We start from the raw sequence: 27,966 nt of genomic DNA, 5'->3' as shown, positions 1-27,966 counted from the left end.
TATATAAATTCACAATTATATATATATATTACTGCTATAGTAATAGAAACTTATTTTGTCAGCAATTTATCAGAAATGAACTCTGAAACTCAAAAGTAGAGAATTATTATCATCAAAATGTATTAGAAGTGCAGAAAATCCCCCCAGAGTGTATTTTTTTTAATGTTTATTACACAGTTTCATTTTTATTACTGATGTATTCAAATGTTGTAGCTGCAGAAATGGGAGTTTCTATATATACTGTTGGCTCATTTAATGAAAAGATCTTTTTTGTTTTTAGGCAAATAAATAAATATATTAAGTCTTCTTCACATTTTATGTACCTGCCGCTGCAGTTAATGCTTTGAAACAACATTAATACCAAAATGTAAGAAGATAAACTTTACAGAAAACATAAAAATGAGCAGTGAAATTAATCAAAAACACAGAGGAAATGATGCTGATATCTTCAGCAGTGAGATACAAGTAATCAATATGCTTCATTTTTTCTGCTACATCCTGCTGGATCAATCAAAACCTGCTGCTGCTGAAAGGCTGTGATGAACCAGGGAGGATCCTGTTATGTTTCATGTAGGTTCAATCAACAAAGAAGAAGAACAAACTGAAACAGTCGATCGTTCTTTTTTTTTTTTTAACTGTGACAGACTTTATGCTTTTATTCTGAAGCAGCAGCTCTCGGGTTTCCTGCTCTTATTGGTGTAGCTTGACGCAGCTGCAGCTGTCAGATAAACTGAACTGGGAGAGTAAATTATTGGTGTTCTGGATGTTTAAATACAGACTGTCTGCTGGAGGAGCTTCATTATCATTAAAGCAACATAACCAGCTGTAAGAGCTAAAACTGGCAGACAACTGCAACCCTGCGTCTATATACTATCATATTTTACTGCAACAGAGAAATTTAATTTTGACAATCAATTAATCTTTTTTCAACCAAAAATGCTAAAAATGATTTGTTCCCAGCTTCTAAAATGTGACAATTTGTTGTTTTTCTTTGTAAAATTTAACAGTAAATTGAACATCTGAAGGTTTTTTTTTGTTGCTCAAATAAAATAAACAAACTGAAAACATCACTGAGGCCTCTGAGTCATTCTGAGTGTCATTTTTTCACTTTCTGGAGTGAAAAATGGACTAAACGGTTAAGATAAGAGATCTTTACTGTCATTATATTTTGCATATAATGAGATTTATTATTTATTTATCTCTCTCAAAGCAACAACATGTCACAGCGCTGTTTATTTGTATCAGACTATTTTGCAGTTTTTGTAAATCTGAACATTTTTCTCACCTCTCAGGTTGATCTGTTTATCTTTTATTCATCTATTTATCACTTTGTGACTCTGTTTGTCTGTTTTGTGTCATGTGTTTATACACCCAGTGATTTAATGCAATCCGTAACAACAGCCATGTTAATGAAGTTTATAGATTTACAGCTTTTGTTGACATCGTCAGAAAGATTAATTCTACTTTGTGTTTATTATTGAGGTTGTATTGGCTGGTGGTGAACTGGAGTACATTATATTGAAAAGTGTTCCTAATATTTTGGATGGTGCAATTTTGTACAAATTGTAAGAAACTAGAAATATCCTCCCAACCAATCAAGTTCCAGTTTACATCCATGTCTGTCCAGACTCGTATAATATTTGTAGTGACTTTGAAGGAATTTAATAAAAGGTATTAAGTATATTTTTTTGGTGAAATGGAAGTTATCACTATATTAACATGTATGATTCCAGTGAGAAACATGTTGTCTTCACTGAAGCTCAATATCAGCAAAACCGATGAGCTTGTGTTGGACTTCCTGGTTGACGTCCAGGTAGAGGAAGGAAGTGAAGGACTCATACAAGTAGCTCAGGAAAGCAAAATGCAAAGAAGCTACAAATTCTAACACGTGTTCGCTTCACATACAGAGGATTAGGACCACAACAGTATCCAACCAAATGTGAAATATGATCACAATCTCCCCTTCTGTTCCTGAGTTATGGGCCGGAAACGTGTTTCTGCAGAACATTGTGATGTGACAGTGAAGTTGACCTTTGACCTTTTGGATATAAAATGTCACCACTTCATCATTTATTCATTTATGGCCAGATCATCAAAAAAGACCGAAACGTTGTAGATATTAAAATATTTTTATTAAGCAAGTAAAGACAGTGTGCTTTCATGGCCAAAAACGTGTTTTGTGAGGTCACAGTGACCTTTGACCTTTGACCATCATCCTTCTAATCAGGGGTCCGTTTCACAAAGCAGGTTTAGTGAAAACTCAGGGTCTGTTAACCCTGAAATGAGGGAAACTCTGAGTTTTCCATTTCAAAAAGGGAGGTAACTCAAACCAGAGAAAGAGGGATAACTCTATCCTGTTTCACAGAGAGGGGTAACTTAAGCTCTCGGTCAGTTACCGTAGTAACAGACTCTATGAACCTAACCTGGTTGGGGCCAGGTTTTTCTCAATGAACCTCGAGTTTCTCTCAGTCTCCGCCCTCTTTCAGAGCCACACACTCCATTTGATTTCCTCATTCATTCAGTCAGCAGGCGAGTTTTGGCGTAGCCTAGTTCTGCCGTCTATCATTTAAAAAAATCATTAAAAAGAAAAAAAAAAAATCAGAGTCAGTATATTAGAAGTCCATTAGGCACAGTAACATTTTTCACTAACATGGCATGTCCTTTTGATAACGATCCCGTGGATGAAGGTGCAGCATTACTGCGCAGAGAATTAAATATTCGTCGAGAGATGGTTATCAGACCGCGCATAGATGTTCTTGCATTTCCAGACAATTATCTTTTTGAGCGGTACCGTTTCACGTCACAGTCCATTATCTACATGCACAACCTAATCCGTCCTTACATTTGCAACATTACCAATCGTAATCATGCTCTCACATCCCAGCAGATATTGTGTGTTGCGCTGCGTTTCTTTGCAAACGGAAGTTTTTTGTACAATGTCGGAGCCAGCCACTGGCCTTCCTATAGTCTGGCTTAGGGCCAGCTCCTCTGCCTCCGTTAGAGGTGGCGGTGCTGGACCACCACCCGTTTTACGGGCATCTGCCTTCTTTCTGTTGGCTGAGTAGAAGTCTGTGTTAGTTTAAATAGGCTTAATTATTTAAAAGAACATGATGTAGATGAGAAGACATTTATGTGTGTGAAACCAGCATTATGTTGGGGATAAAACAGCTGCTCAGTCAAACAGCCACTTAATATTTACTTTACAATGTAAAACATGATCAAAGTGAGGTTCCCCCATGAGATTATGCCGAGGTCTCACCTGTTTGAACAATGTTTTTATATTTCATCCTAAACTGCTGCCAAGTGCGCTTCTCCCTCGCGGGATTGGACCTAAATGAAATAAATTAATAGGCGACCAATCAAGCAGTTTTCCTCTGTAATATTATTGTGATTACAAAGGACTACATTTAAACTTACGCATTGACCCGAGTAGCGATGTTCTCCCACGCCGTCTCCCTCTCTTTTGCAGCTGCAGCGGTGTTGCACTTCTTTTTGAAAACATGTTCAAACTCGCCGTATTATCGCATTAAGATTTCTAGTTCTAGTGGGGTGAAAAACGCCGCCCTCCTCTTCCCCGTTGCCATGGTGACTCGTTGAATCGGGGCTCCATTGATGCTGGCTTTTTATAGTTGTGGTGCACGCGCTTAACTCCAGGTGAAACTACTCTGAGTTGAATAAACTGACTCAAATCAGCTGTTCTGGAACCGGAAACTCAGAGTTTCCTATCTCAGAGTAGATCAACTCAGAGTTCAGGATTAGACTCAGAGTTTGTTGAACCTGCTTTGTGAAACGGACCCCAGTTCATCCTCAAGTCAAAATGGTCGTTTGTGCAAAATTTGAGGAAATTCCCTCCAGGTGTTCCTGAGAAAATGGGACGAACAGACAACCTGAAAACATAAAACCTCCTGTGCGTTTAATTGGCTGCAGGTGAGCTGTGTGTGTGATTGGCTGCAGGTGAGCTGTGTGTTTAATTGGCTGCAGGTAAGCTGTATGTGTGATTGGCTGCAGGTGAGCTGTGTTTAATTGGCTGCAGGTGAGCTGGGTTTAATTGGCTGCAGGTGAGCTGTGTGTGTGTGTGATGGGCTGCAGGTGAGCTGATGTTTAGTAGAGGTGGGCAGCATTTTTGTTTAATTCTGTTTTTGTTATGCTAGGAGTTAAGTTAGTAGTTTGTCTTTGTATATTTTGCTGTTAACCCACCTTGAAGCTTTAAAGATTTCAAATAAAACCTTTAAAGGGCTGCAAATCCTCTGTTGCTGTTGGTTCTTTGAAGGTGGGAAAGTTTATTCATGAAGCACCTTTCACAGACAAGACGGGTTTCCTCTGGTCCGAACGCTCACTCAGTGTATTTGGGTTCATACATAGTTGTTAATTTGCACAAATTCTTTAACTGACAGAAAATAATCAGTTTTCAGTGTCTAGTTTTGTGTGTCAAGTGATAAAGCAGCATATAAGGTCGCTAGAATATATTTCCTGAAAGCAGCTGCTGTGTAAATGTTCATTCAGACGACGTTTCTTAGAAAGGAGGAAGTAATGTGGTAGCAAACAGGAAACGTCCTCACTGTAGAGTCTTTGAGAAACAATCTATTACGCTGATAGATGGTTTGACACAAAACTACACACTGAAAATGGGAGTATTTTCTATCAGTAGAGTCTAATTCATTCAGAAGGAACCTAAATGTAATGATTTACCAACTAAATCAATTTAACACTTTTTTCTAATAATTTGTACCAAACGGCACCAACGACTCTGAAAACGTCCTAAAGATGAACCATTAAATACCTGCAAATTACTCCTTTTATTACTTATTTCTAGGAAATTTGTATAAAATAAAGAGCCCTTTGAAACCATTAATACTTCACTGCAGTATATCTATATGTAAATATAATAACAATAATAATATGAGTCATATATAAGACAGAAGCAGCAGGTGATCCAGGTTTCATTTGTTTATTTTCTGGAAAATAATGTGAAGGTACAGTCTCTTTAAAAATCTCTCCTGTTAGCTTCAGAAGCACCTCTGGTTTGAAAACATATTAATATGTACAACACACACAACATTCCCTGGTTATTACAAATAAAAATCTGAATAGAACAATGTCAATTTATTATTCAAATACAAAGCAAAGACGCAAGAAGAGCGCTCGTTTTACCCTCCGGAGCCTAAAACGTGACGACAATAAACATTAATAATATGAGAGCAATTAATATCATACATCAATAAAAAATATGAAAAAATATGAAATATGGCCTTTAACTGATCCCTAGTCTGCACACACGCGCGCACACACACACACACACACACCGCACACACACACACACACACACAAACTCTACCTCGCTGGTCAACAGCTCCCCCTACTGGCAGAGTCTGGAACTGCGTGTTAACAGGTTTATTGCATAATGGCAAAGATGCTACGCACACGCACACGCACACACACGCACACGCACACGCACACACACGCACACACACACACACACACACACACACACACACACACACACACACACAGGCGGAGAGGATGAAGTCAGTCTACAAACACAGATGAGTGAATGTCGCTTGATTCTTTTTTTTTTTTTTTAACCAATAATCAACATTTCATCTTTGACCTTCTGACACAAACGTGTGTTCTTGTAAAAAAAAAAAAAAAAAAATGGACTCAGTGTAGAAAAAAAAAAAAGGTTCGTTTGAAACAAATATCAGCTCATTTTAAAGGAAATAAATCACCTTAAAAAAACTATTTTAACTGTTAACAAAAACATCCTGGATCCTCTTTTCCTCTCCTGATTTGATCTTTTCCTGTTTTTTTTTCTGTCTCTGTCCAGTAAAAACCTTCCTCAACGTTCAGCTGGACTTCTTCTTCTCTTCGTCCTCGCCTGCTTTTGATCTGACGGGTTTTTAATATTCAGTCTGAATCCTGAAAATTTTAATTCTAATCTTCTACTATCTGAACTTGCAGAAAAGTGCCATCATGTGACCACCAGAACAAATATGAGTTTAGTACATTTCACTGCAAAGAAAAAAAAAATCATTTAACAAGCCGTTTAGTCTGATATTAATCTGTAGAATAAAGAAAACGTTGAACGTGAGATCTTCTGCTTGTCTGTGATGTCTTATACAAGTTAAAAATACAGAAACGTTTTGGGTATTTCTATTAATATGTGATTAAAATACAGACGAGCATGTTTAAAGAGAGGAACAGAGAGAAAGTGAAGAAGGGAAAATCTGTCTCAGTCGGTCTTAAAACCTCAATTCAAGAAAAATGTTGATTTGTTTTGGAAGTTCACAGTTTTCACTTCCTGTTTCTTGTTTTAAGGCTCAAAAAACAGATGAAATGACTTGTTATGGAGATTTTTTTTTTTTGCAGTGTTTGCAGTAAACTCATAAAAATCTGAAAAATAAACAACCAAATCAATATTTGTGTGCAGACGACAGAGAGGAAACCTCACAATAACCTCAGTGCTTCAGCGTCTAACTGCATTTAAACAGAAATAAAAAAAAAAAACAGCTGAAAACAAACTGATGGTGTTAAATCTCTTCACGCTGTAACATTTCATCCCACAACAACAACAACAACAACAACAACAACATGGCTGCACTTTGTTTTTTTTTTTTTTTTTTAAAAATCACCTCCTGGTTTCCCCCCAAAAAAATCAGACAAAAAACTCATCGCTTTGTTTTTTAAACTCTGTCTTAAAAACATCTTTTCTTTTATCGGCTGCCAGCGCCGAAACTACACGCGTGACCCCCCCAAACCCCCCCCGATAACCCCCCAATAATCATCATCTTACTTTAAACTCTCTCCTCCGACCTCGACTGTGATCACAAGCTTCATCTTTCACTTCTGAATGTAACAAACTAAAAACAGTGCAAGCAGGAAATCCCAAAATATCAGAAACAAACAGCTGAGAGGAAAATAAATCAGCTGTTTTAATATTTTTAACAAATTTGATTTTTTTTACGACAGAAAAGGACAAAAACGTTTCTCGAGTTTTACTTCTTTCTGCAGCTCAGATGTTCGGCTCGCTGGTTCGATCCCCGTCATGTCTACATTTGTTCAGCTGCAACGATGAGTCGACAATTGATTAATCGTTTTAATTTTCTGATTCTAGCTTCTTAAATGTGAATATTTTCTGGTTTCTTTCATCTCTATGACAGTAAACTGAATATCTTTGGGGTTTTGGGGAAACACTAATCAATTAGTCAAGAAAATAATAAATAAAATAATCGTTTCCTCTCGCTGTGACATGGCTGCAGCTTCCAAACTTCAGGCACACGAGTTATTCTGTCTGATAAATACGACGTCTCGGGTTAAAGCTAAAAGTTAATCTGATAAACTCTCAGTTCTGCTGTTTTCCTTTTTTACAAACTCAACAGACTTTACACACAAATTGTTTTCTTTCACCTCATACAGTCACACGATAACATTTCCAGACCTGCAGGGGAAACTGCATTATGGCACCGCTGACAGTCAGAGTAACGTTTATCAGTTTGATCTGACGTTTATACGACATGAATTAAATTCAATTGATAGAAAACTGGAAAACTGAATTAAATTTTCTGAAACTGTTACTTTCGGTTGGTTGGATCATCTTGGGTTTTGATCCACATTTTTCAGCATTATTCTATCGATTATTTGAGAAAATAATACACAGACTGATTGATAATGAAAAGCACAAATGAACATCTACGATTCCTTGACAACTGAGGAACTGATGAAGATCATGTGGCACGATTGAAAGTGCGAGAACGAGTTCTCATGAGATGGAATAAATGAAGACTGTGATGCGTCGATGTCCCAAAAAAATGTTGAACTGTTCCTTTAAACTGAAACGTTACACTGTGTTTTCCTGGCAGGTCGAATCAAAGCTCTCGTCTCTAAAAAAAAAACAAAACAAAAAAACAACAAAAAAACAAAACTGCCTGGATGTTCTGACAAAATAACAACAACTTCCTGTGAGGTTGGAGGTTGGGGGGTGAAAAGGTTGGCGGGACACTTTCAAAGCGACGTGTAAATAAACGCTCAATCAAGACACATGCGGCTAATTTTAACGTTTCATCCACACAAACCGACAGAGACGTTGTTCAGAAACTCTCCGACTGACTTCAAAACATCTACAAGCTGTTTTTTTCTTTTTTTTTCTTCTTCTCTCTTCTTAAATATACTGTTTGTTTTTTTTATTTTTAAGCTATTATCTGAGAAATTATATACATACAGGTTTAGATTCAAAAATAAAACTTCTTTTTATAATCGTAATAACAATAATAATTACCGTTGTTACATAAAAATACGTTACTTTGCTCTGGCTGAGGCCCTCCTCGCCGGGCCAAAAAAACACATGCAGCGAGTGCAGGCGGAGAGGGCGGGGCTAAGGGGCTGTCAATCACAGTGACTGGGGTTAAAGGGCAATACCAACAAAAACATCAAAGTTGTTTCTTTATAGTTTTCACACAAAATCTCTTTCATTTTGCGGTAGATGATATCCAATCACATCGTTTTCATTGTTTTCTAGGAAGTGACACCTCCTGAAAATCCTGTCTTACCCTGTACCGGAGTACACCATGACATCACTGTGTACCGGAGTACACCGTGACATCACTGTGTATCGTAGTACACCGTGACATCACTGTGTACCGGAGTACACCGTGACATCACTGTGTACCGGAGTACACCGTGACATCACTGTGTACCGGAGTACACCGTGACATCACTGTGTATCGTAGTACACCGTGACATCACTGTGTATCGTAGTACACCGTGACATCACTGTGTACCGGAGTACACCGTGACATCACTGTGTACCGGAGTACACCGTGACATCACTGTGTACCGGAGTACACCGTGACCTCACTGTGTACCGGAGTACACCGTGACATCACTGTGTATCGTAGTACACCGTGACATCACTGTGTACCGGAGTACACCACGACATCACTGTGTACCGGAGTACACCACGACATCACTGTGTACCGTAGTACACCGTGACATCACTGTGTACCGTGGTACACCGTGACATCACTGTGTATCGTAGTACACCGTGACATCACTGTGTATCGTGGTACACCGTGACATCACTGGAGGGGAAAACAGGCTTGAAAACACAGAAAATGTTCACGGAAACCTCAAAAAAAACACATCGACGTGTTCTGTACGGAGCCCTCAAAGTCCCCAAATATATTGACGAATACATTTGTGCGCACGAGAAAAATATTTGTGCAAATTACTTTTCATCTTTTGTGCACAAAATATGGATCTGATGTCTTGTGTGTCACAAGTTAAAACCTGCAACACACAACTTATTATATTGTGCGCATAAGAGATTAGATCCATAAAGAGCTGAAATGATTTGTCGATTAATCGATTAGATGATCAACAGAAAATTAATTAGCAACTATTTATTAATGAATTAGTCATTTAAGTTGTTTTTTTTGAGCAAATTCATCAGCTTCAGCTTCTGTTCTGGTTCAAAAAGTGACTATTTTCTGGTTTTCTTTGTCTTTTATAATAATATATCTTCAGACGTTTGAAGACGCGTCTTGTACTCTGCTAAACTAAAATTTTTCTTTTTTTTTCTGCCTTTTTTTTTGTTTAATCAATCATCTACTGAAGCCTTTACTTGAAGCCCTGGATTCATATTAAAAAAAACAGCTTTTTGTGAGCAGATGATTATAAGTTATTATCTTCCGGGACTTCGGGGTGGGTGGGGGGGGAGTTTGAAGTTTTGTGAAAACATCTGTTTAGATCAAATATCAACATCAATGTGTATGTTAGTGGAACTGCCCTTTAAAAACCTGACCTGAAAGGGAAATAAAGCTCTGAGTCTGACAGGCGACTGCAGCTCTCGTACAAACATTTCATCAGGAGGACGATGCAGATGTTCCTGCACACTTCAAGACTTCAAGAGGATTTTAGTTTGCGCTCAGTGACAAATTACTGAAAGAATATTCTTCATAACATGTGACGTCACCTTATTATTTTATTTCTTAATCTCTCTTCCTTTTCCCGAGGTGTGCAGGAACCCCCCCGCCTTCTCATCCCTCTTACTGATTCATCCGACATCTCATTCAAGCGTTTGGGTTTCATCATTAAAATGCATAATTTTCTTTACAGGCAAGTGCGTCAGGATGTGTTGTCAGCACATCCTTCTTTAGCAAGACACTCATTTCACTCTGTTAGAGGGAATGTGGAGGAGAGTAAAAAATCTAACAGGCAGATCGACAAGACAAGCAGGCACACGAGGCTGAAACGCAACAAGCTCACAGCTGCACATCAGAAACATCGACCGCAGTCCGACGCCTGAAACACGACGCTGCGAAGCTGCAAAGATGTTTGTGGGGAAATTTGTTTTAACAAGTGCTGGACCACTGAGATGAAACCATCTTTATCAAACATGTTAGCATAAATAAATGACTTTCTTTGCCTCCGCTTACTGCACTTCCTGTTACGTGTACATACGTTGACAGTAGGGATGAATTCTGATATCCAGGTTCCGTTTTGGATCCGGTTTCCGAGTTGGTTTCCCTGATTCGTTAAACTTCTGAGTCTATTTAAGCTGCGCTGCCAACAAATCCGCCATCGAATCTTTCATTCATGATCTTGCTTAGTCAGCTAATCAATTAGCTGAACAACTGAAAATTAATTTGCAACTATTTTTAATGATCGAATAATAGTTTTAGTGATTCTTTAAGCTGCTTGTAGCTTCTAAAATGTGAGCATTTGAAGATTTTCTGTGTCATACATGACAATAAACTTAATTTCTTTGGGTTTTGGACTGTTGGTTGCACAAAACAAGCAAACTGAAGACATCACCGTGGGCTCTGAGAAATTGTGAATGTCATTTTTTCACTATTTTTTTAAGATAATTAATCGATTATTCGAGAAAATCAAGAAATTTGCTGGTTGCAGTTCATCGTCTGTGGTACAGCAGTTGTGAAAGGGGCAAAACTTATTGTTGTAGTCCTTTTAAAATGTCTGAATATCTTTGAATATTAAGTTACTTAATATTCAATATGCATCAGTTATGTCTGGAGGATCAAACAAACTAAAACTAAAAAGATTCAATAAGGGATTCAAAATGATTCAGATTCAGAGTTTCATCCCTCGTTGGCATCAGATGCAGCTGCGTGTTTCAGGCTGATGAACTGTGGCTCAGTTGCTAAAGATTTAAAATCTGCTGCAGTTTGTCTGATCAGGAGAAACATCAAGAACATTATGAGACTTGAACAGAAGCAGCAATTTGGGTTTTTTTTTTTGTTTGTTTGTTTTATGCGCTGACCGCACTGTGAGAGGGTTCCAACCCGAACCTGCTTTTCATTAATCAACTGGTTGTTTCTCTTGTCAGGGTGATAAATCGCCACTTGCTTCTAATTAGAGCAGGAAAACCTATTTTATCCACATGTATAAACCTCTAAAATCATGGCTAAGTTCCTGTCAAAGTGGCTGATAAAGCAAAGAAAAGCCAAATGTTTGCAGTTTTGGCTTCTGGTTGGTGGTTATTTCCTAACCGAATGGCAGTTTGGGGTAAAATAATCCAAACCAAGCACACAAAGTCTTTCCTGTGGAGACAAAGATGGCCGACGTGGCTGCAGGATGGAAACCTCCAGACAGGGAAACGACCAGAAAGCGCGAGGGGAAGGTCCACGCGTATCGAGATGCATAATAATGCTTTTTCAAGATCTTCCAAGCGCTGCTGCTGGTTTTTTACAGACGGTTTCTTACATAAAGCTGACGTCACGTGTGAGCGGTTTATTCCTGCGTGTTTGCATTGACGCAAGTGCATTTTCTCATTAACATGCAGATACGACTCGTACAAGCTAATGCCTAAAAAGAGAAGCATCTTGGGTTTTACTTGACTTCAAGCATTTGTGAGAGCATTTTTCAGTTAAGTGCCTTCGACGAAAAAGCTCCCCCTCCTTCCGACAGAAATATCAGGTCCTTCTCTCCAAGACTTCCATCGCCGCCGCCGTCGTGAAGAGATTCCCAAGTTACTTCCACACCTCGCTCTGTAAACCGTCTGCTTGGGGTGGGGGGGGTGGGGGTGGGGGAGTGGTGAGTGGGCGGCGAAGCGGCGCTGATCCCGGTCTTCTCCGCCTCCGACCGGTTGGCCGTCAGCTCGTCGGTTCCACCGAGCTCCTGGAGCAGAAGGAGGGGGGGGGAGGGGGGGTAAGCGGGATCACTTCAGCCGGTCAGATCGGAAGGAGTCCTCCACAGCCGGGTCGGCGAGCATCAGGTCGCCGTCCAGCATGTCCAGAGCCATGGGGTCCATCCTGAGCGTGTCGTCCAGGGAGAAGGGGTCCATCTCAAAGCCGGGGACGTGGGACAGAGCGCTGGCGATCTCCTTGGACAGACCCGGCGGTGAGTCACCTGGAGAAAAGGAAGGAGGGAGGAGGGGAAGAGCAAAGAAACAACAGATCAAAAACAGCCCTGAAAACAAGACTGAACGACTTCTTTCTGCTTCCAAAAAGCACCATCTGTGGAAAACCAAAATTAAGTAGTATCCATGGTGACAACGTTGAGATTGTTGACACATATAAGTATTTAGGAACTGATTGATGTTAACACCGAGAGTATCGTGAAGTGAGGCCAACAGAGGATTCAGCTGCTAATTCTTTTAATGTGTGTAAGGACATCTTATGTGTTTTCCATAGACTTAAAAATAAAAATATGGACGTAGTTACCGTGACGTCACCCGTTGGTTTCTGAAGAGCGGTTTTGAAGCTCAAAGCGAGCCGCTCCGGCCGTCGCCATCTTGGCAGTGTGTGACTCTGCTTAACTTCCAGCCAATCAAAAATGGGCAAAGAGGCGGGGCCGAATGGCTGAAACAAGCCACCTAGCGGCTGGCGGACCTGTCACTCAAAGCAGCCATGTCCTTCATTATGCAGAACTTTACGGCTTAATAAAATTTAAACGGGTGAGTTATAAAAAAATTCACCCCCCGTACAGTTGTCATGAAAGAGGAAATTAGCTACAGAGACCAAAACCGTTGTTTGTACCAGACTGTAAACATGTTTATTTCTGCTGTAAAGTTGGGCATTTTAACATGGGGGTCTACGGGGATTGACTCGCTTTTGGAGCCTCAAGTGGTCGTTCAAGGAACTGCAGTTTTTGGCTTCATTTTACAGCCCCGGAGGTTGCCACTTGGTTTTACACTGGTACTGTATCCATTCAAAAAGAAAATCCAATGTTGGTAACGAGAAAGCCGGTGAATCAGATCAATAAAATGTTATTTTGTGATTATTTCACAGCAGTTATGTTCTAGAGCACAAATAAACATGCCCGCACCCCCCCCCCCCCCACACCTCCGCTCGACCCTGCAGCGGCTGCACCGCCTGATTTAGTCGGCCTAAGAGGATGGAAAAGGTGACGCTACTCTTGATAGACGAGGATCAAACTGGGTTTATAAGAAACAGGTAAACTCATGATAATATACAGAGATTCTCCATGTTATTGATTATTAATACAGGAAAAAACAGTGCAGGCTTTTGACTCTGACAGCTAAATATTCCTATACCAAGTAATGGACAGATTTGGGTTCAGTAAAGGATTTAACCAATGCACAAAGACACTATGTTCAAGGGCATCAAGGGCAAGAACGGCCTCTACAATACTGTGAAGGTCTGTTCTAAGATAATTGGTATCCGGAAAAGAGACTTGCGTTCTCTGTGGGAGAGGCAGGTGGTCAAAAAAGCTTCCCGACCCGACCACATCCTGTCCTCCGTCTTCATTTTAATGCCCTCAGGCCGTCGTTTCTCAAATCATCTCTAAAAATCTTTCATTCCTTCTGCCATCAGGCTGTTAAACCTTGACAGCAGTATGTGGAATGAATAATATTTCCATACTCGTGGAGTTTTATTGTCTTAACTAATCATTCTGGGGCTTGTTATTGCTGGGACTAGGATGTCTGTGAGTACCTGTGTACTGACTGTCTCTGGCATAGATCTGTCTGTTACTTGTTTGTTTGTTTTTTGTTTCTTATGCATGGTCTGGGTACACTGCTAAACTGAATTGCCCTTTTGGGGATAAATAAAGTTGTCTGAGTCTGATTCCATCAGTAGAGCTCCAGTTATCAGGTCAGCTTCAGCTCTGCTCAGTGTTTGTTAGCAGTGATGTGGAGACGGTGTGCAGACTGCTGGCTGGTGCTCAATAAAACTCTGCCGCAGTCCATCATTCATATATTTGAATGTTCTGCCTTTTAACTATTAACACTTCCTGCACAGTTCTTACACTCCACACACTTCAGTTCATTTTAACGGCCACAGTCATTTATCTGCATTTAAAGACATTTTCCAGTCAACTGTATCAAACTTTAAAACAACAAACCTGCTTTTGTTTCTAGTGTTTTTTTATTTAAACTGGTTTCCACCTCTTTACTGGAATGAACTGCAACACAGCTTGAAGTTAGAGACACTTGTTTTACTCGCTGATATCCTTCATAATGTTAACAGTGTGTATGATGATTGTGACATGTATATGTAACCTGTTCTCTCTCTTAATGAGATTAATAAGCTGCAGAATAAACTTCACTGGTCAGTTTCACTCAGGTTTGATGGTGTTAACAGCACTAACATAGGCAGACATAACATGTTACACAATAAATAATGATCACAGTATTCCTGGACAATGAAGAGCTTCATGTAACACAATGGAAGATGTAGGAATCTGCACTACTGAACTGGTATGTGCCCCCCTCGACCCTTCAGATCCACAGATGGAGCCCTGTTGGTCATTCCCGGGTCACAGCTTGTGATAAAGGCTCTCTGGGACTCAGACACACTAGGTCTCTAAAACTCTTTTAAAACTCGTCTTAAAACTTTTTTCTTTGTGAAAGCTTTTGGAAATGTTTTATATGTTTTAATAACTGTTTTTACACCTATTAATTGATGTTATTTTATCTTATTTTTTATCATTATTTTACTCCAATGCATTCTATTGTCCTATTATTACTATTATTATAGTGCATCTTCTATTGTTACTATGCACTTCTGCCTCTTTGTGAAGCACTTTGTGACATTGTTAAGAAAAGTGCTATATAAATAAAATGTATTATTATTATATTATTACAGATTAAGAGTCATTATTGCAACAGGAAACTGTTCTTCAACCTGTTTGTTTTGGTGGACAAAGACCTGCAGCGCCTCCCAGAGGACACTAGTTAAAAAACACATATTATCTTTACTTGCTGTGTTGATTATAAATTTGTTGTACAGTGATTCAGTTTGAGCCTGTGAGTTTTGGAGGATCGAACAATAGTTTGAGTGTTAAAGCTGCCGTAACAAACTGTTACAGATAAGAGGATGGTTTCAGGGACGTCTGTATAAAACTGTAGGAGGAAAATTCTCTTTATGAAGGTCGTGAAACACTGCAGATAAAGTGAGAACAAGCGATGGTCTGTGCAGGACTCGTTGGGGAGGAAAGAAATCAGAACGTGTGTGAAAACATAAACAGACTCTTACAGACGCTTCAGTTTTAATTTGAAACAACCGACCTGATCTGTTTGTGGTGTTTTTTTAGTTTATTTAATGTTAGTCAGGCTGTTATATTTGATTCATGTTAAGTAATTTGACTATAAAACTATCTTCAGTTAAATGCTAGTTCGGTCTGACTCCAGCGGGGTTTGGCTCATCTCTCCTTACCTTCATTCTCATGCCAGAAATCTTGCTGTTATTTTTGATTCTGCTCTAAAATTTGATAAAAAAAAATTAATTCTGTTGTTAAAGGTTGTTATTTCCACCTATGAAACATTGCCACACTGAAACCGCTCCTCTCATTCAACGACTTGAAGACCGTCACAACCGCTCTGATTTCCTCCCGTCTGAACTACCGCGTTAGCCGGTCATCTCCGTCTCGCTCGCGACTAGTGCAGAACGCTGCTGCTCGGGCTAATAACTGTCACAAGGAAGAGAGACACACATCACACCTGTACCGGCCTCCCTGCACTGGTTACCAGTCAAGTACAGGAGTTAAGGAGTTTAAGGTACTTTTATTTGTTTTTAAGGCCTCTACATGGCCTCGGAGCTCATCTGCCCCCCCTTTCACAACACCAGATCTCTTAGATCCTCTGGCCAACTGTTGCTCGTTGTCCCTCCATCGCGGCTGAGGGGTGACCGGAACAGCTGACCTCTTGGAATTAAGTGTTCCCTTCCCGAGACACTTTTAAAAGGCCAAACTAAAGACTCACTTGTTGGCTCGGACCTTTGACTCTCGTTAAAACCCAGTGTTCTACTATTATTTGTTTTATATTTCTTCTTGCTGTTACTCTGTCGTGTTGTTTTAATTTATTCCTGATATCTTATTGTACAGCACTTTGGTCAACTGTGGTTGTTTTTAAATGTGCTTTATAAATAAATTTGATTTGATTTGATATATTTTAGCACTAATAGCAGTATTTCAGTTTGATATTTGATGATAATCACAGCAGGGAAATGTGATATCAACACATTCTCATCATAATTTTGGCAGTTTTAAGCTGCATCTCATTTAGGCAAAGTTTCCTTTACGGCTGCTTTAATGTTTGAAAGATCTGAGATTTTATAGGAAAGCGTATAAATTCCACCAAACAAGCTACTGTTAAACGTCAGTACAGATGTGGTTATTCTGACACCCACCGGTGAGGATGATGTTGGGCACGTTGTGTCGTCCGTCGCCGCCGCTGTAGTTCTGGTTCTGGTTGTTGAGGAGCTGCTGGTCTCCGGGGTCCTGCAGGTCCAGCTGCCCCTGCGTGTTGGAGGGGAACTGGTTCTTGTCGGAGCCGCCGCAGCTCAGACCGCTGTGGTTCAGGGACAAACCGTCACTCTGGTTTTCTGCCGTGAACTGGAGCTGGAAGAGAAAAGTAAGACGAGGGTATGAACGGCTGTGTGTGTGAGTCAATAATATGTTTATATTTAATAAAACAGGAAAAAATAAAAAGCAAAGAATTCCGCAGTTGGACCTGGAAATTTACCAGATGAAGAACTAAAACATTGTTAATAAAGTGAGAACAAGTTGTTGACAGAGAGCTGAATGTCAATAAATCAATGGAGCCTATTTCACTATCTGTGACACACACACACACACACACACACACACACACACACACACACACACACACAGATAAACATAAAATATAAATATAAAAAATAGTGAAAAAATGTAAAATATTCTAAAATATGTGAGGGTTTTGTTTCATCTTTCATTATAAACTGAATTTCTTTGGGGTTTTTTTTCACTATTTTTGACATTTAATAGACTAACAATCAATCTAATAAACTGCAGAACAATTGATTAGTTAGTTTCAGCCCTCGTAAACTCTGTTGACCTGCGGATGAATTATTTTATGACACACAAAATAAACAGCAGCTGTGATGTGAGATCTGCATTTTATACCTGTGATACGTTCAAGTACAGCGAGAAAGAATCCGTTTCCAGAACGCAGAAGCAGCATAAACACACATTTACAGTTAATTGATCTGGATGCTTTGTTGCTGAACCTTTTGTTAGCTTCTAACTTTCAGCTGCTGTCATTTACTTACTTGTATTTTTATTCATTTTTGTCTCATGATGTTAAAATATGATTCATAAAATAATGACAGTCTGTAGCTCAGCAGCTTCGTTAATGACTGCTGGTCGATATATTCTGGTATTTATGAGCCACAGTCACATTTCATTCTGTTATCTGACAAAAGAAACGGAAAAAAATTGTAAATGAGAACAATTCTATTGTGAATTTGGATGTATTATACATAGAAGAGGTGATAGGTGAACAGGTAGGAGGAGGTTTAATCACCTGTCAGCTGTTAAACTGACAGATTACTAAACCGAGAGCTTGACTTACTGATTCATTCTCCTGCTTTATTAATCTGTTTGTTGGATGGATATTGTCTGTAAGCAGTCATCATTTTAATTTCCACAAAAACACAATTAAACCACCAACAACAACAACAACAATAACGCTCTGCCTGCCTCTAGTCTGCTTTCAAAGGAAAGTGAGCAGCTGTAAGCACATCCTGTGTGACATCACGCTGCCGTCAGCTGGTGTTATTTACGGTGTAAGATGACATCATGTGAAAGCGCTGCGCTGGTTGTTACCTGCTGGTTGGATTTGCCCGTGAGCTGCAGACTCAGGTACGGATCGTCCAGCAGAGAGTTGAACAAGGCATCCTGGGAGAAACAGAAAGTCCTGGTTACATGATTATATAGTGTTCCAATGTTTTCCCATTTCTATTTCTATATTAAACTAGGTTGCTGTAATCATTCCTCCTGTTCATACTGACCATTACAAGATCCCTTCATAATGACCTTACAATGGAAGTGATGGAGGACAAAATCCACAGTCTGAAGCTAATATGAAGCTTCAGCGTCCAAATGAGTCAAATCAAGTAGATATCTTTCAATGTTACAGTCTTTTTAGTGCCAAAGTTCCTCTTTTTGTTACTATACTTCCACCTGCAGCTCAACAGGGAAACACAAAGAGGGAATTTGATGCTAAAAAGACTGTAAATGTGTCAGATATCCACTTGATATGACTAACTCAGACTGATGAAGCTGAATAGAAGCTTCACACAGACTTTTAAATGACTGTGTGGACACACTGTGGATTTTATCCTCCATCACTTTCATTGAAAGCACATTTGAAGGATCTTTTAATATCCAGTATGAACAGGAGGAATGATTACAGCGAGGAAAAACCTCTTTCACTGTTACTATGGACACCTGAGTTATGCTTTCTCATGTGGATGTAGAATAAAAGACGACTAGGGAATGAGACAGTATTGTGTGGGATTTTTTTTTGTGCAATCCGACGCTCATCATAAACACACTAATCTCAGTGCTTGAATGTAAAATGTCACTTTAAATTCTCAGTAAACCCCTGAGGCAGCGACATTAGAAGCCAGGGACGCGTCCTGGTGTCCCGTGTGTTCGCTGAACGGATGATCAGATGTCACCGTCTCTCTCAGCACACAATGACTTCTACTCAGCAGACTTCCAGAAATAGAACCAGACGTCGTTTCTCTTTCATTTCACCTCAACATTACATCAGACGCCGTGAACACGACACCTGCAGCCCTGAGAGAGATGAGGACGGACAAATCTGTGCCTGTTCATTGTTGTATTTTCAAAATAGAAGCATGAAAAAACATAAATAAAATGATTGTTTTTTTATGGGGAAGTGTCACTCAATAACACATAATTATGTAAATATGGGTCAATATATGTTTATGATATTGATTGTAACGCTTCAGGAAGGCAACACATCAACAAGAAAACTGATGATCTCTGACTGGGTTTCACAGCTGAACTGGTTTGTACTTCTTCAACAGAGAGCATTACCCAAATTAATAAAGGAATGACTCAGACTCTGAATCAGCTAAATCCAATAAGAGGTCTTCAGTTGCTAAAAATAGTGTTTTCATAAGCGACAGAAACAGACAGCTCATGCAAAGTTCTGAGGTTGAATTGATCTCGTTGAATCATGAGTCAAACTGTCAGTAATCTCTGGTTTGTATTAACAAAGAGTTTGTTTGTAATAAATAATAAGTGTGTTTTCTCACATTTTCCCCCCAAAACACAGAAAGCGTACTTAATGCTAATTATTTAAATGGATGATTATAAAGTCTGTCGTCATGGAGACCTGCGTGTCAACAGGCCCGTCTGAAGACTTAAAAGTTTCAATTTAAAACACCGAGGAATTTACAGAACTGAAATATTTTACTTTTAAAACTACAAATCTGAGTTTATGTCATTTGATTTCCCTTTCTTTGAAATCTCCAGTCAATAATTAAGTCATGAAATTTGAAAGTATTTGCTAATCGATTAATTATTTTAATAATTTTTGCTAAACATTTGCTGGTTCCAGTTTCTTAAATGTGAATATTTTCTGGTTTCTTTGATCCTTTATGACATCTGAGGACGTCATCTTGGACTATTTGGAAACACTGATTCACATTTTTAAACATTTTATGGATCAAACAACTAATCAACAGATTAGTGAAAATAATAGTTTGTTGCAGCTCCAGAGAATATATTCAGCAGATTAATGGACAATGAAAATTAGTCAGTTGCAGCTTTTGTTTACATTTTGACATCTAGATAACAGTAAAAAAAAAAAAAAAAGAGTTGTAGAAATGAATTAACCCATAAGAACCCATTTCAGACCAAATGGACCCCAAGGAACACATTTCTGAATTTTATTTTGAAATTCTACCTTTAGTGTCAAAGATCTGTAATCTGACATATATGTCATAACAATATTTTAACTTGTTTTATATCAATTCGTTCAGAACAGGTTACATGTAATACAGAACGTCTTATTAAAGCATCAGAATTGTTAAATGGGTTGAAACCTTCCTTTAGTAACAAAAAACAAGCTAGTTCTGTCACATTTGCTGACCAGGCACACTGCCGTTTTGGAAGTGATGTCATGGGTACACAGATTCACACATTGTCACATGACTGCACCAGGAGGTTCAGTAGATGTCACTTAAGGACTTCATGAGGTCAAATCAAGGATAAAAGCTGTATAAGGAATTTTCCAGAACATTGAAAGGGTTGGTGACACCTGTGTCACTATGGGTTCTTATGGGTTAATAACTGTTATATTAACCGTTTAATCAGATTATGGACCCTGTCATACTGTTTACCTTAAAAATTCATAGAGAATGATGTAACTTTGATGACTTTACTATGGTATATTGGTGAGATATTGAAAAAGGTTGATCTCATTACATTTTATCACGTTATAATTTTGATAAGGTTAGAAATATAGGTTTGAATAATCTCACTTGATATTTTATATCATGACATAAAAGTTAATGAGTGTTTACTGACGACAATGATGATGATACGTTTTGGCATTCTAGTGATTTAAGTTGTGAGAACTAAAATAAAAACTGACGTCACCTGAAAGAATATTAAATCTTCTCTGAGAATATTTTCAGCAGATTAATGGACAATGAAAATTAGTTAGTTGCAGCCTTTGTTCACATTTTGACATCAAGTCAAGTGTAAAAATCAGATTACTGATGTTCTATCAAGTCATCTAAAATACAGTATAAGACAAAAAAAACTATTCTTGGTAATTTAGAATTTTTATAAAATGAGAAAGGAATGTAAAAGAAATAATGAACATTATTGTCCAAAAAATGAAATTTAAGACTTAAAAAACTTCTAAAACCTTCTAAAACAAGAGACAGGAATCAAAAGCTTTTCAAGATTTCCTGTTTACTCAGCTGAAACATAAACCAGCCTGTGATTACATTAGTCAATAATAAATATATATAACAGGAATTTCTCAGAGACGCAGCTGTTTGTTCCAACTAACTCTTTTGTACGTTTAGGTGTACTGCATGCTGCGTCCTCTAGGGGGCACTAGAGCGGCTTGAATCAGTTAATGTTTCAGTGGGACGGTGAGACCTGGTGTAGTTTACTCACGTTGTAGAGGCCCAGGTCTGTGGCCAAGTTGTGACTGATCTGTTGGAGCTGAGGCAGGCCGCCGGCTCTCTGCTGCTGCTGCTGCTGCTGCTCCACCACCTGCTGCTCTGTTTCCTGTTTGACCTGACAATGAGAGGAGGAGGAGGAGGAGCCGCACTGGTCCAACGCGCTCTCGTTCTTTATGAGCGGCGTGTTTGTCGTGTTCACCTGCTGCTGCTGCTGCTGCTGTCCCACCGGCCTCTGCTGCTGCTACAAAAAACAAAACAGCTGGTTATAAACACGCTGAGCTGCACGTTCATCAATCTAATCGGTTATATCTATTAAATCTACCGTTCCAAAGTGCTGCTGCATGTGGTGCTGGTTGCGAAGGTTCTGCAGGTGGAGCTGCTGCTGTTGCTGCTGCTGCTGCTGCTGCTGCTGCTGTTGTTGTTGTTGCTGCTGCTGCTGCTGCTGCTGCTGCTGCTGGGTGTTGGGCCGTGGCTGCTGGAGGCGATGTAGCTGTTGGAGGTGGTGCTGGCCCAGCAGAGGGGGCTGCTGGCCGGGCTGGGAGCCGGGTAGACCTGGGAGAGGCTGGTGCTGGTGGGACTGGCTAAGCGGGTACGGAGGCAGCCTCTGGTCCAGAGGCAGTTTGCTGGTGTCCAGAGGGACGCCCTGCAGGGAGGCAACAGACTCAAACTCAAACTCTGAAGCTTTTTCCTCTTTAGTTTACTTTGTTTGGAGGTGAAACAGCGGCGGGACATCAATCAAATCTCATATTATAATATATGTTCTCAAAATTTGATTTAGAAAACGTTTATAGATAAAATATCCAGCTGGGAATGTTTGTGGTTAATCAAGCCACATAAATGCTTATTTAACAAATCCAATATTACTAAGATATTGAATTAGGGCTGAAATGATTAGTCGATTAATCCCTTATTTGATCAACAGATAAATAATTAGCAGCCGTTTTAGTGATCGATTTATCGTTTCAATCAAGCAAAGATAGTGAAGAAATGTCAAATATTGTCCAGTTCCACGGCTCCGATGTGAGGATCTGCTGCTTTTCTTTGTCATAGATCACTATGGGCCATGAGCACAATGATTAAACTGCTGATGAATCAATAATGGAAATAATCATTAGTTGCAGAACTATATTCAGTATAACAAAATCTATAGAGAAAAATTATAATACATTTTAATATTTCTTTCTCTGTGCTAAATTTTGACATTGAAAACTGAATCAAAGGAATGATTTCATTGATTTTGGTGTGCAAAAATACTTTTCACATTGACCTCGTTTTACTTGAAAAAGATCCACTTCCAGGCAAACCAACAGACGGTTACGAACAACAATATAATGATACATTATGAAAATACAGCAGAGCATAAAGGCACTTAGAAGGGAAGTGTGCCTTTACACACACACACACACACACACACATACACACACTCTGGTGTATCTTTACAGGAAAAGAATTAAATTGTCTGAAGAAACTTCTCAGGAGGACTTCTGCTTTACAATCAACCTCTCTACTGCTGATCCATACGTTTAAACTTCCTTAAATCTTCTCCTTATGTGTCCTCGCAGCTCTGACGCTCTGCTGGAAATAGTCGTATTTCGTGTTTTATTGGCAGTGCGACAGTTTGTCTGGGACACAATGAACCTTCAGAGGTGGATTACGCTGCAGTAAGGTTTGAGAAGTTTCTGCCGACTTTTTTGGCACTTTGACTCCATGTGAATCCGACGTTAACTCCGAGCCAAAATATTTATAGACTCTCTTCTTTCTCTCTTGACAGAGGGGTAAATCTGTCTGCTGAAGAACAGGCTGGAAAGCTGCGTCTCATACAGTACAGATGTCTCTCTCATGTCTGAAATGTTTCTTTTCCAAACACAATCGATATTTTGCAGCATGCGGCTCTTTGTGACTTTGATAAATGGATGTTTTTTTCATGGAAGAGAACATATGTGAGTGATTGTATGCTGCTTTAAATTATTGAATTATAATTTATTTTTTCCAGGCGTGTGTGCTTTACCTGTGTGATGGAGGACAGGGTGGGGGAGATGGTGGGGGAGAACTGTTTGGAGTGATGCCTCCGGGACTCTCCTCCCATGGGCAGGATGAGCGGGGAGAGCTGTGCTCGTCTCCGTGGCGACGTGCTGAGTGACGGCTGGCCCTGCCCGCTGAGCAGCGGCGAGTAGGAGGAAGAGCAGGAGCTGGAGCCGCCCACGCCGCTGCTGTAGCTGGGGTTACCGCTGGAGGCCGACTGGAGGGAGGAGTTGCTGAGGGACGAGTGCAGCGATTGGCTGCTGAGGGAGGACGGCAGGGAGGGGGAGGAGCTGAGGGACGACTGCAGCGACGGGTTGCTGAGCGACGAGTGCAGGGAGGCGGAGCTCAGAGAGTTGGAAAAGGAGTGGCTGCTGAGCGATGACTGGATGTTCGGGTTACTAAGGGACGACTGCAGGGAGGGGTTACTGAGCGTGCTCTGTAGAGACGCCAGGAGACCTTAGGAAAGAGAGAGAGAGAGAGAGAGAAAAAAAATGAACAAAACTGCACTTTCAACATCCACCAAAACTGAAAAGAGACAAGCACTTAAATGAAAGAAAAAGTAAAATAGTAATTAAAGCTGCAAAGCAGCGCTGAACAAGCTGTCGCACCCTTGCGCACGTCGGGGAGCGGTGCAGTCCAAGAGCGTCTGTTACGGGCATGTAGATGTCTCCAGACCTGGGCTGACAGGTCTGACTTTACAAACATGTACAATGAAGTTAATTGAATATCTTGTCTAATTGTTTTGAACAATGAGATTGAACACGCCACAATCTGCTCTGAGAAACTGTGAATGACATTTTTTTTGAGCATTTCATAAACTAATCGAATTTTTTTTTTACTACTTTCTGACATTTTACAAACCAGAAAAAAAAAATCAACAGATTCATCGATAATTAAAATATTTGTTAGTTGCAGCTCTACACTGTGCGCACAATTGTTAGGCAAGAGAGTATTTTGACCATATTTTCCAACTCCAAGCTGTATAAACTTGAATGCTTATTGGATTTCAGCATATCAGGTGATGTGTGTTTGTGTAATGAGGGAGGGTGTGGCCTAAGGAGATCAACACCCGATATCAAGGTGTGCATAATTATCAGGCAGCTTCTTTTCCTCAGGCAAAAAGGGGCCAAAAAAAGAGATTTAACTGACTCTGAAAAGATCATCAGATCATTTAGCTTTTGAAAAATGAGGGATATTTATTACAAGTGTGGTGTGCTTTTATTTTGAAAGATTGATTGACAGGATGAGAATTTTCTGCAGGGTGAGACATGTCTGTCTTGCTCACACCTGTGTCATCAAAATGATGCAAGTTTTGGGCCCATTCGCTTGAATTTCAATTAGTAAACAAAACTCTTGATGAGTTTGTGTGTAAAAGAAATTAACTTTTTAGAAAAGTAAAGACTTTTAACCCACATGACCTGGTCAAAGTTTGATTGAAATGTGTACTGTCAGGTGTGTAGAGACAATAAGTAACTGCAGCTGGACACAGAAAAATACTGTGTGTAGATGTTGTCAGACCTGGGCTGACAGGTCTGACTTTACCCACCCCCCCCCTTTCTTCCCTCCTTCTCCCTCTCAGTTGGAGAGCAGGATTTTAATAGTCTTCTTGTGAAATATCCTCATAAATATCAGGACTTTGGCCAAATTTTACATTAAAAGTCACATTTTTTGTAGGAAATTTTGTTGTGAATCCATTTAAACAGGTTTGAAAGTGGTCAGACTTATAGTTTAGCCATTTGTTTGACACAAAGTCCATGCCCAGAGATTGCCTCCCCATTGGTTTACATTGTAAGGTGTGATGCGGCACTACAACTTTCAGGGCTTATAATATCTAAACCGTTCGAGTTATTACAAAGTTCTTAACAACTTTTGTTCAGCACAGTGTGATAAGTCATGTATTAAAGTTTGAAGCTGATACCATTAACGCCCTCGGAGGAGATAGCCTTTGTTCGGGGTCCAAAATTGGGGTAAAGTAATACTTTAATGTTTATATATTGCGGACTTCCTGTTGGATTTAGGTCAGGGGTGTCAGCGTATGATTTGTAGGTCTTGATGAGACGAATAATTGAGTTTTGGTTCAATCTCTATGTCGTAGAAAGCCATATTAGCCCTATTGGCGGCCATATTAGTTACATAAGTGGCGCTCTCAGGCACATTTTGGCACTTTGGGGGTTAATTTTTAGATTTTATCAAATTTTTCACCAGACCTGATGTGCATGCCAAATTTGGTGAGTTTTTGAACATGTTTAGGGGTTCAAATTTAGGTCTGAAGTGGCGTAATAATAAAGAAAGAAGAAGAAGAAGAAGAAGAAGAAGAAGAAGAAGAAGAAGAAGAAGAAAGAAACAACAGATACAAGAGGGTCTTTGCCCCTTTGGGGCTCAGGCCCTGATGAGATCCAGAATAGGTGGAAAGATCACAGATTGGATCCACAAGTCCAACCTGTGGACGAACATAAAGTGCCACACACAACTAAAGCATACGAGGCGCTAAGCTACAAGAAACATAGCTCACTGCAGTCACTTTCTTCTGCAGTTGCTTCACCTGGCAGCTACAATTATCTAGTGCAGCTCCAGAGAAACAGACAAAAGAAATAAGTGACATCTGTAGGTGAAAACTTTGACCTACTGGTGGCACTGGAGGAAAAGTCAGAGCATCACCAAAGTAATGTGGATTTATCCTCTAGGGAACATGAATGTCTGAATAAAATTTCATGGGAATCCATCCAGGAGATGTTTAGATATTTCAGTCTGAACCAAAGCAAACTGACTGACACTGCTAAAAACTAAAGCAGTTTACAATCATAAAGTAAATCAATGATTTTATTTATCTGCGACTGTTTATCCAGACAGTAAGCAGCTCACAGTGACAATAATAATGTGCCTGATTGTTTTACAATAATGTATTTTGAAAAGGGCGATCCATTAGTCACCTTTAATTGCAGCTAAACCGCCATTAATGGTAAAATATCACAAGCCTCAACTGTGGAAAACACAGAAACAAAAAAATACTTGTGACATTATTAATTATGAAAACAGGTTTCCAAATACACAAAAGAATACGGATGATGTATCATAAAAACTATAATTATTTGGAACAAAAATCTTAACTAAGCAACAAGCACTACAGGAGTAAAGTCTCCTCTGTTCCAGCACACAGACTTCACCTCAGTTTGAAATAGATCATCTGTTCGGGGAATCGACCCCTCAGAGAGACGACTGGCCTGATTTCACCTGAGCTCCTCCCCAGCGGATCACAGCAGGTGAAAACATCAGCTCTGTCCTCAAACACACCGTCTTACTTCTTTTTATATCCACAGAGTAGGTCAGGTTCATCCAACAATCTACATTTTCTGACCTGGTTTAAGTGTAAAACCAGGAGAAAGACACAAGGCTCAAAGCTTCCTGCTGAAAAATGACAACTGTGATCTGTATTACTGGCAACAGTCGATGACATTAAAGATCAATTACTTTAGTTTTACAACCAAAATATGAGCCTATAAATGTCCAAAGACTTGATTTTGTACACAAAACACTTGAAAACTGTTATTTCACAGTAACAAAGCAGCAAAGGGTCCACGTGATGATAATTTTTGTCAGTTGCAACAGATACAGAGACGCTCGTCCACATGAGACCCCAACTTTTATTTATCTTTTATTTTTCCCCCTCTTGTGTGTTAAATGAAGCATATTCTCTGAACTTATTACTATATAACTTGTGAACTTGTAGCTATATCCATAATGATCAATTATGGATACTGACACATTGAGAGCTACAGTGGGTCTAAACTGTTCATTATTCATAGTATTGGACAAACTGAACATTTTAACTGATGATGGTAATAGATAAAAGCAAAAAGTTCACAAAGATGACATGATGGTATCAAATGGCATTAATTATGAATTAGAGCTGCAACAATTAGTCGATTGATCGATTAGTCAATCAACAGATTTAACTATTTTGATAATCCAATAATTGCTTTCGTAACTTTTTAAGCAAAAATACCAAACATTTGCTGGTTGCAGCTTCTCCAGTGTGAGGGTTTGAAGATTTTATATGTCATATGTGATAGTAAAACAAATTAGGGCTGCGAGTGACGAGTTGCTTGGTCCATAAAATGTCAGAAAATGGTGAAAAATGTTGATCACTGTCATCTTATGGATCTTGGACTGGTGGACAAAACCAGACGTATGACTTTTTCACTATTTTCTGACATTTTATAGAGAAAATGATTGATTGATTAATCAAGAAATTAAAATAATGTAGCCCTATTGTGAAAAATAGGTGCAACTTTTTGATGCATGTTATATACTGTAGTGAGTTTTGGACAGAGGTGAGCTGGACTTCAGCTGGACCGAAGTATTTCTCCAAATTTGATCAGTTTTTCAAAAATATCATTTCTCCTTATGACAAATAAATGAGGAAGCTCTTCTTGGATGTGACACAAAACAGGTGCTCTTGATGCAAAGGCAATCCTTCAAGACATTTCACTCTGAACACCAAACGTTAACGTCATGGAGGCGCTAGAGAAAA

The 27,966-nt window shown here is 39.4% G+C and overlaps 1 protein-coding gene and 1 long non-coding RNA gene across 4 annotated transcripts in view; both read right to left on the bottom strand.

Annotated features, from left to right (window-relative positions):
* Positions 1-311: 311 nt before the first annotated feature.
* LOC122987234 lies at positions 312-8,633 on the bottom strand. Its single transcript, XR_006404471.1, has 3 exons — positions 7,190-8,633; positions 4,740-4,745; positions 312-323 (listed from the first exon to the last, which is right to left on the bottom strand). It is a non-coding gene; the product is annotated as an uncharacterized LOC122987234 (long non-coding RNA).
* Positions 8,634-9,497: 864 nt separating this feature from the next.
* The window catches only part of LOC122987215 (CREB-regulated transcription coactivator 2), a 54,996-nt gene continuing 36,527 nt past the window's right edge, over positions 9,498-27,966 (bottom strand). For 2 of the 3 annotated variants that reach the window (XM_044358983.1, XM_044358985.1), the window contains 6 exons: positions 23,422-23,891; positions 21,736-22,056; positions 21,406-21,654; positions 18,064-18,135; positions 16,605-16,815; positions 9,498-12,363 (listed from right to left, as the gene is read on the bottom strand). In XM_044358983.1, the coding sequence (XP_044214918.1) occupies positions 12,173-12,363; positions 16,605-16,815; positions 18,064-18,135; positions 21,406-21,654; positions 21,736-22,056; positions 23,422-23,891 (1,514 nt within the window). In that variant the 3' untranslated portion in view covers positions 9,498-12,172. The remainder of the gene's footprint in view (positions 12,364-16,604; positions 16,816-18,063; positions 18,136-21,405; positions 21,655-21,735; positions 22,057-23,421; positions 23,892-27,966) is intronic. The other variant, XM_044358984.1, reaches the window with a different exon arrangement.

Source organism: Thunnus albacares, chromosome 8, assembly GCF_914725855.1.
Source record: "Thunnus albacares chromosome 8, fThuAlb1.1, whole genome shotgun sequence".
NCBI lineage: Eukaryota > Metazoa > Chordata > Actinopteri > Scombriformes > Scombridae > Thunnus > Thunnus albacares.
Note: the sequence above shows the minus strand (reverse complement) of the source record. Positions and strands in the feature narration are given on the sequence as shown.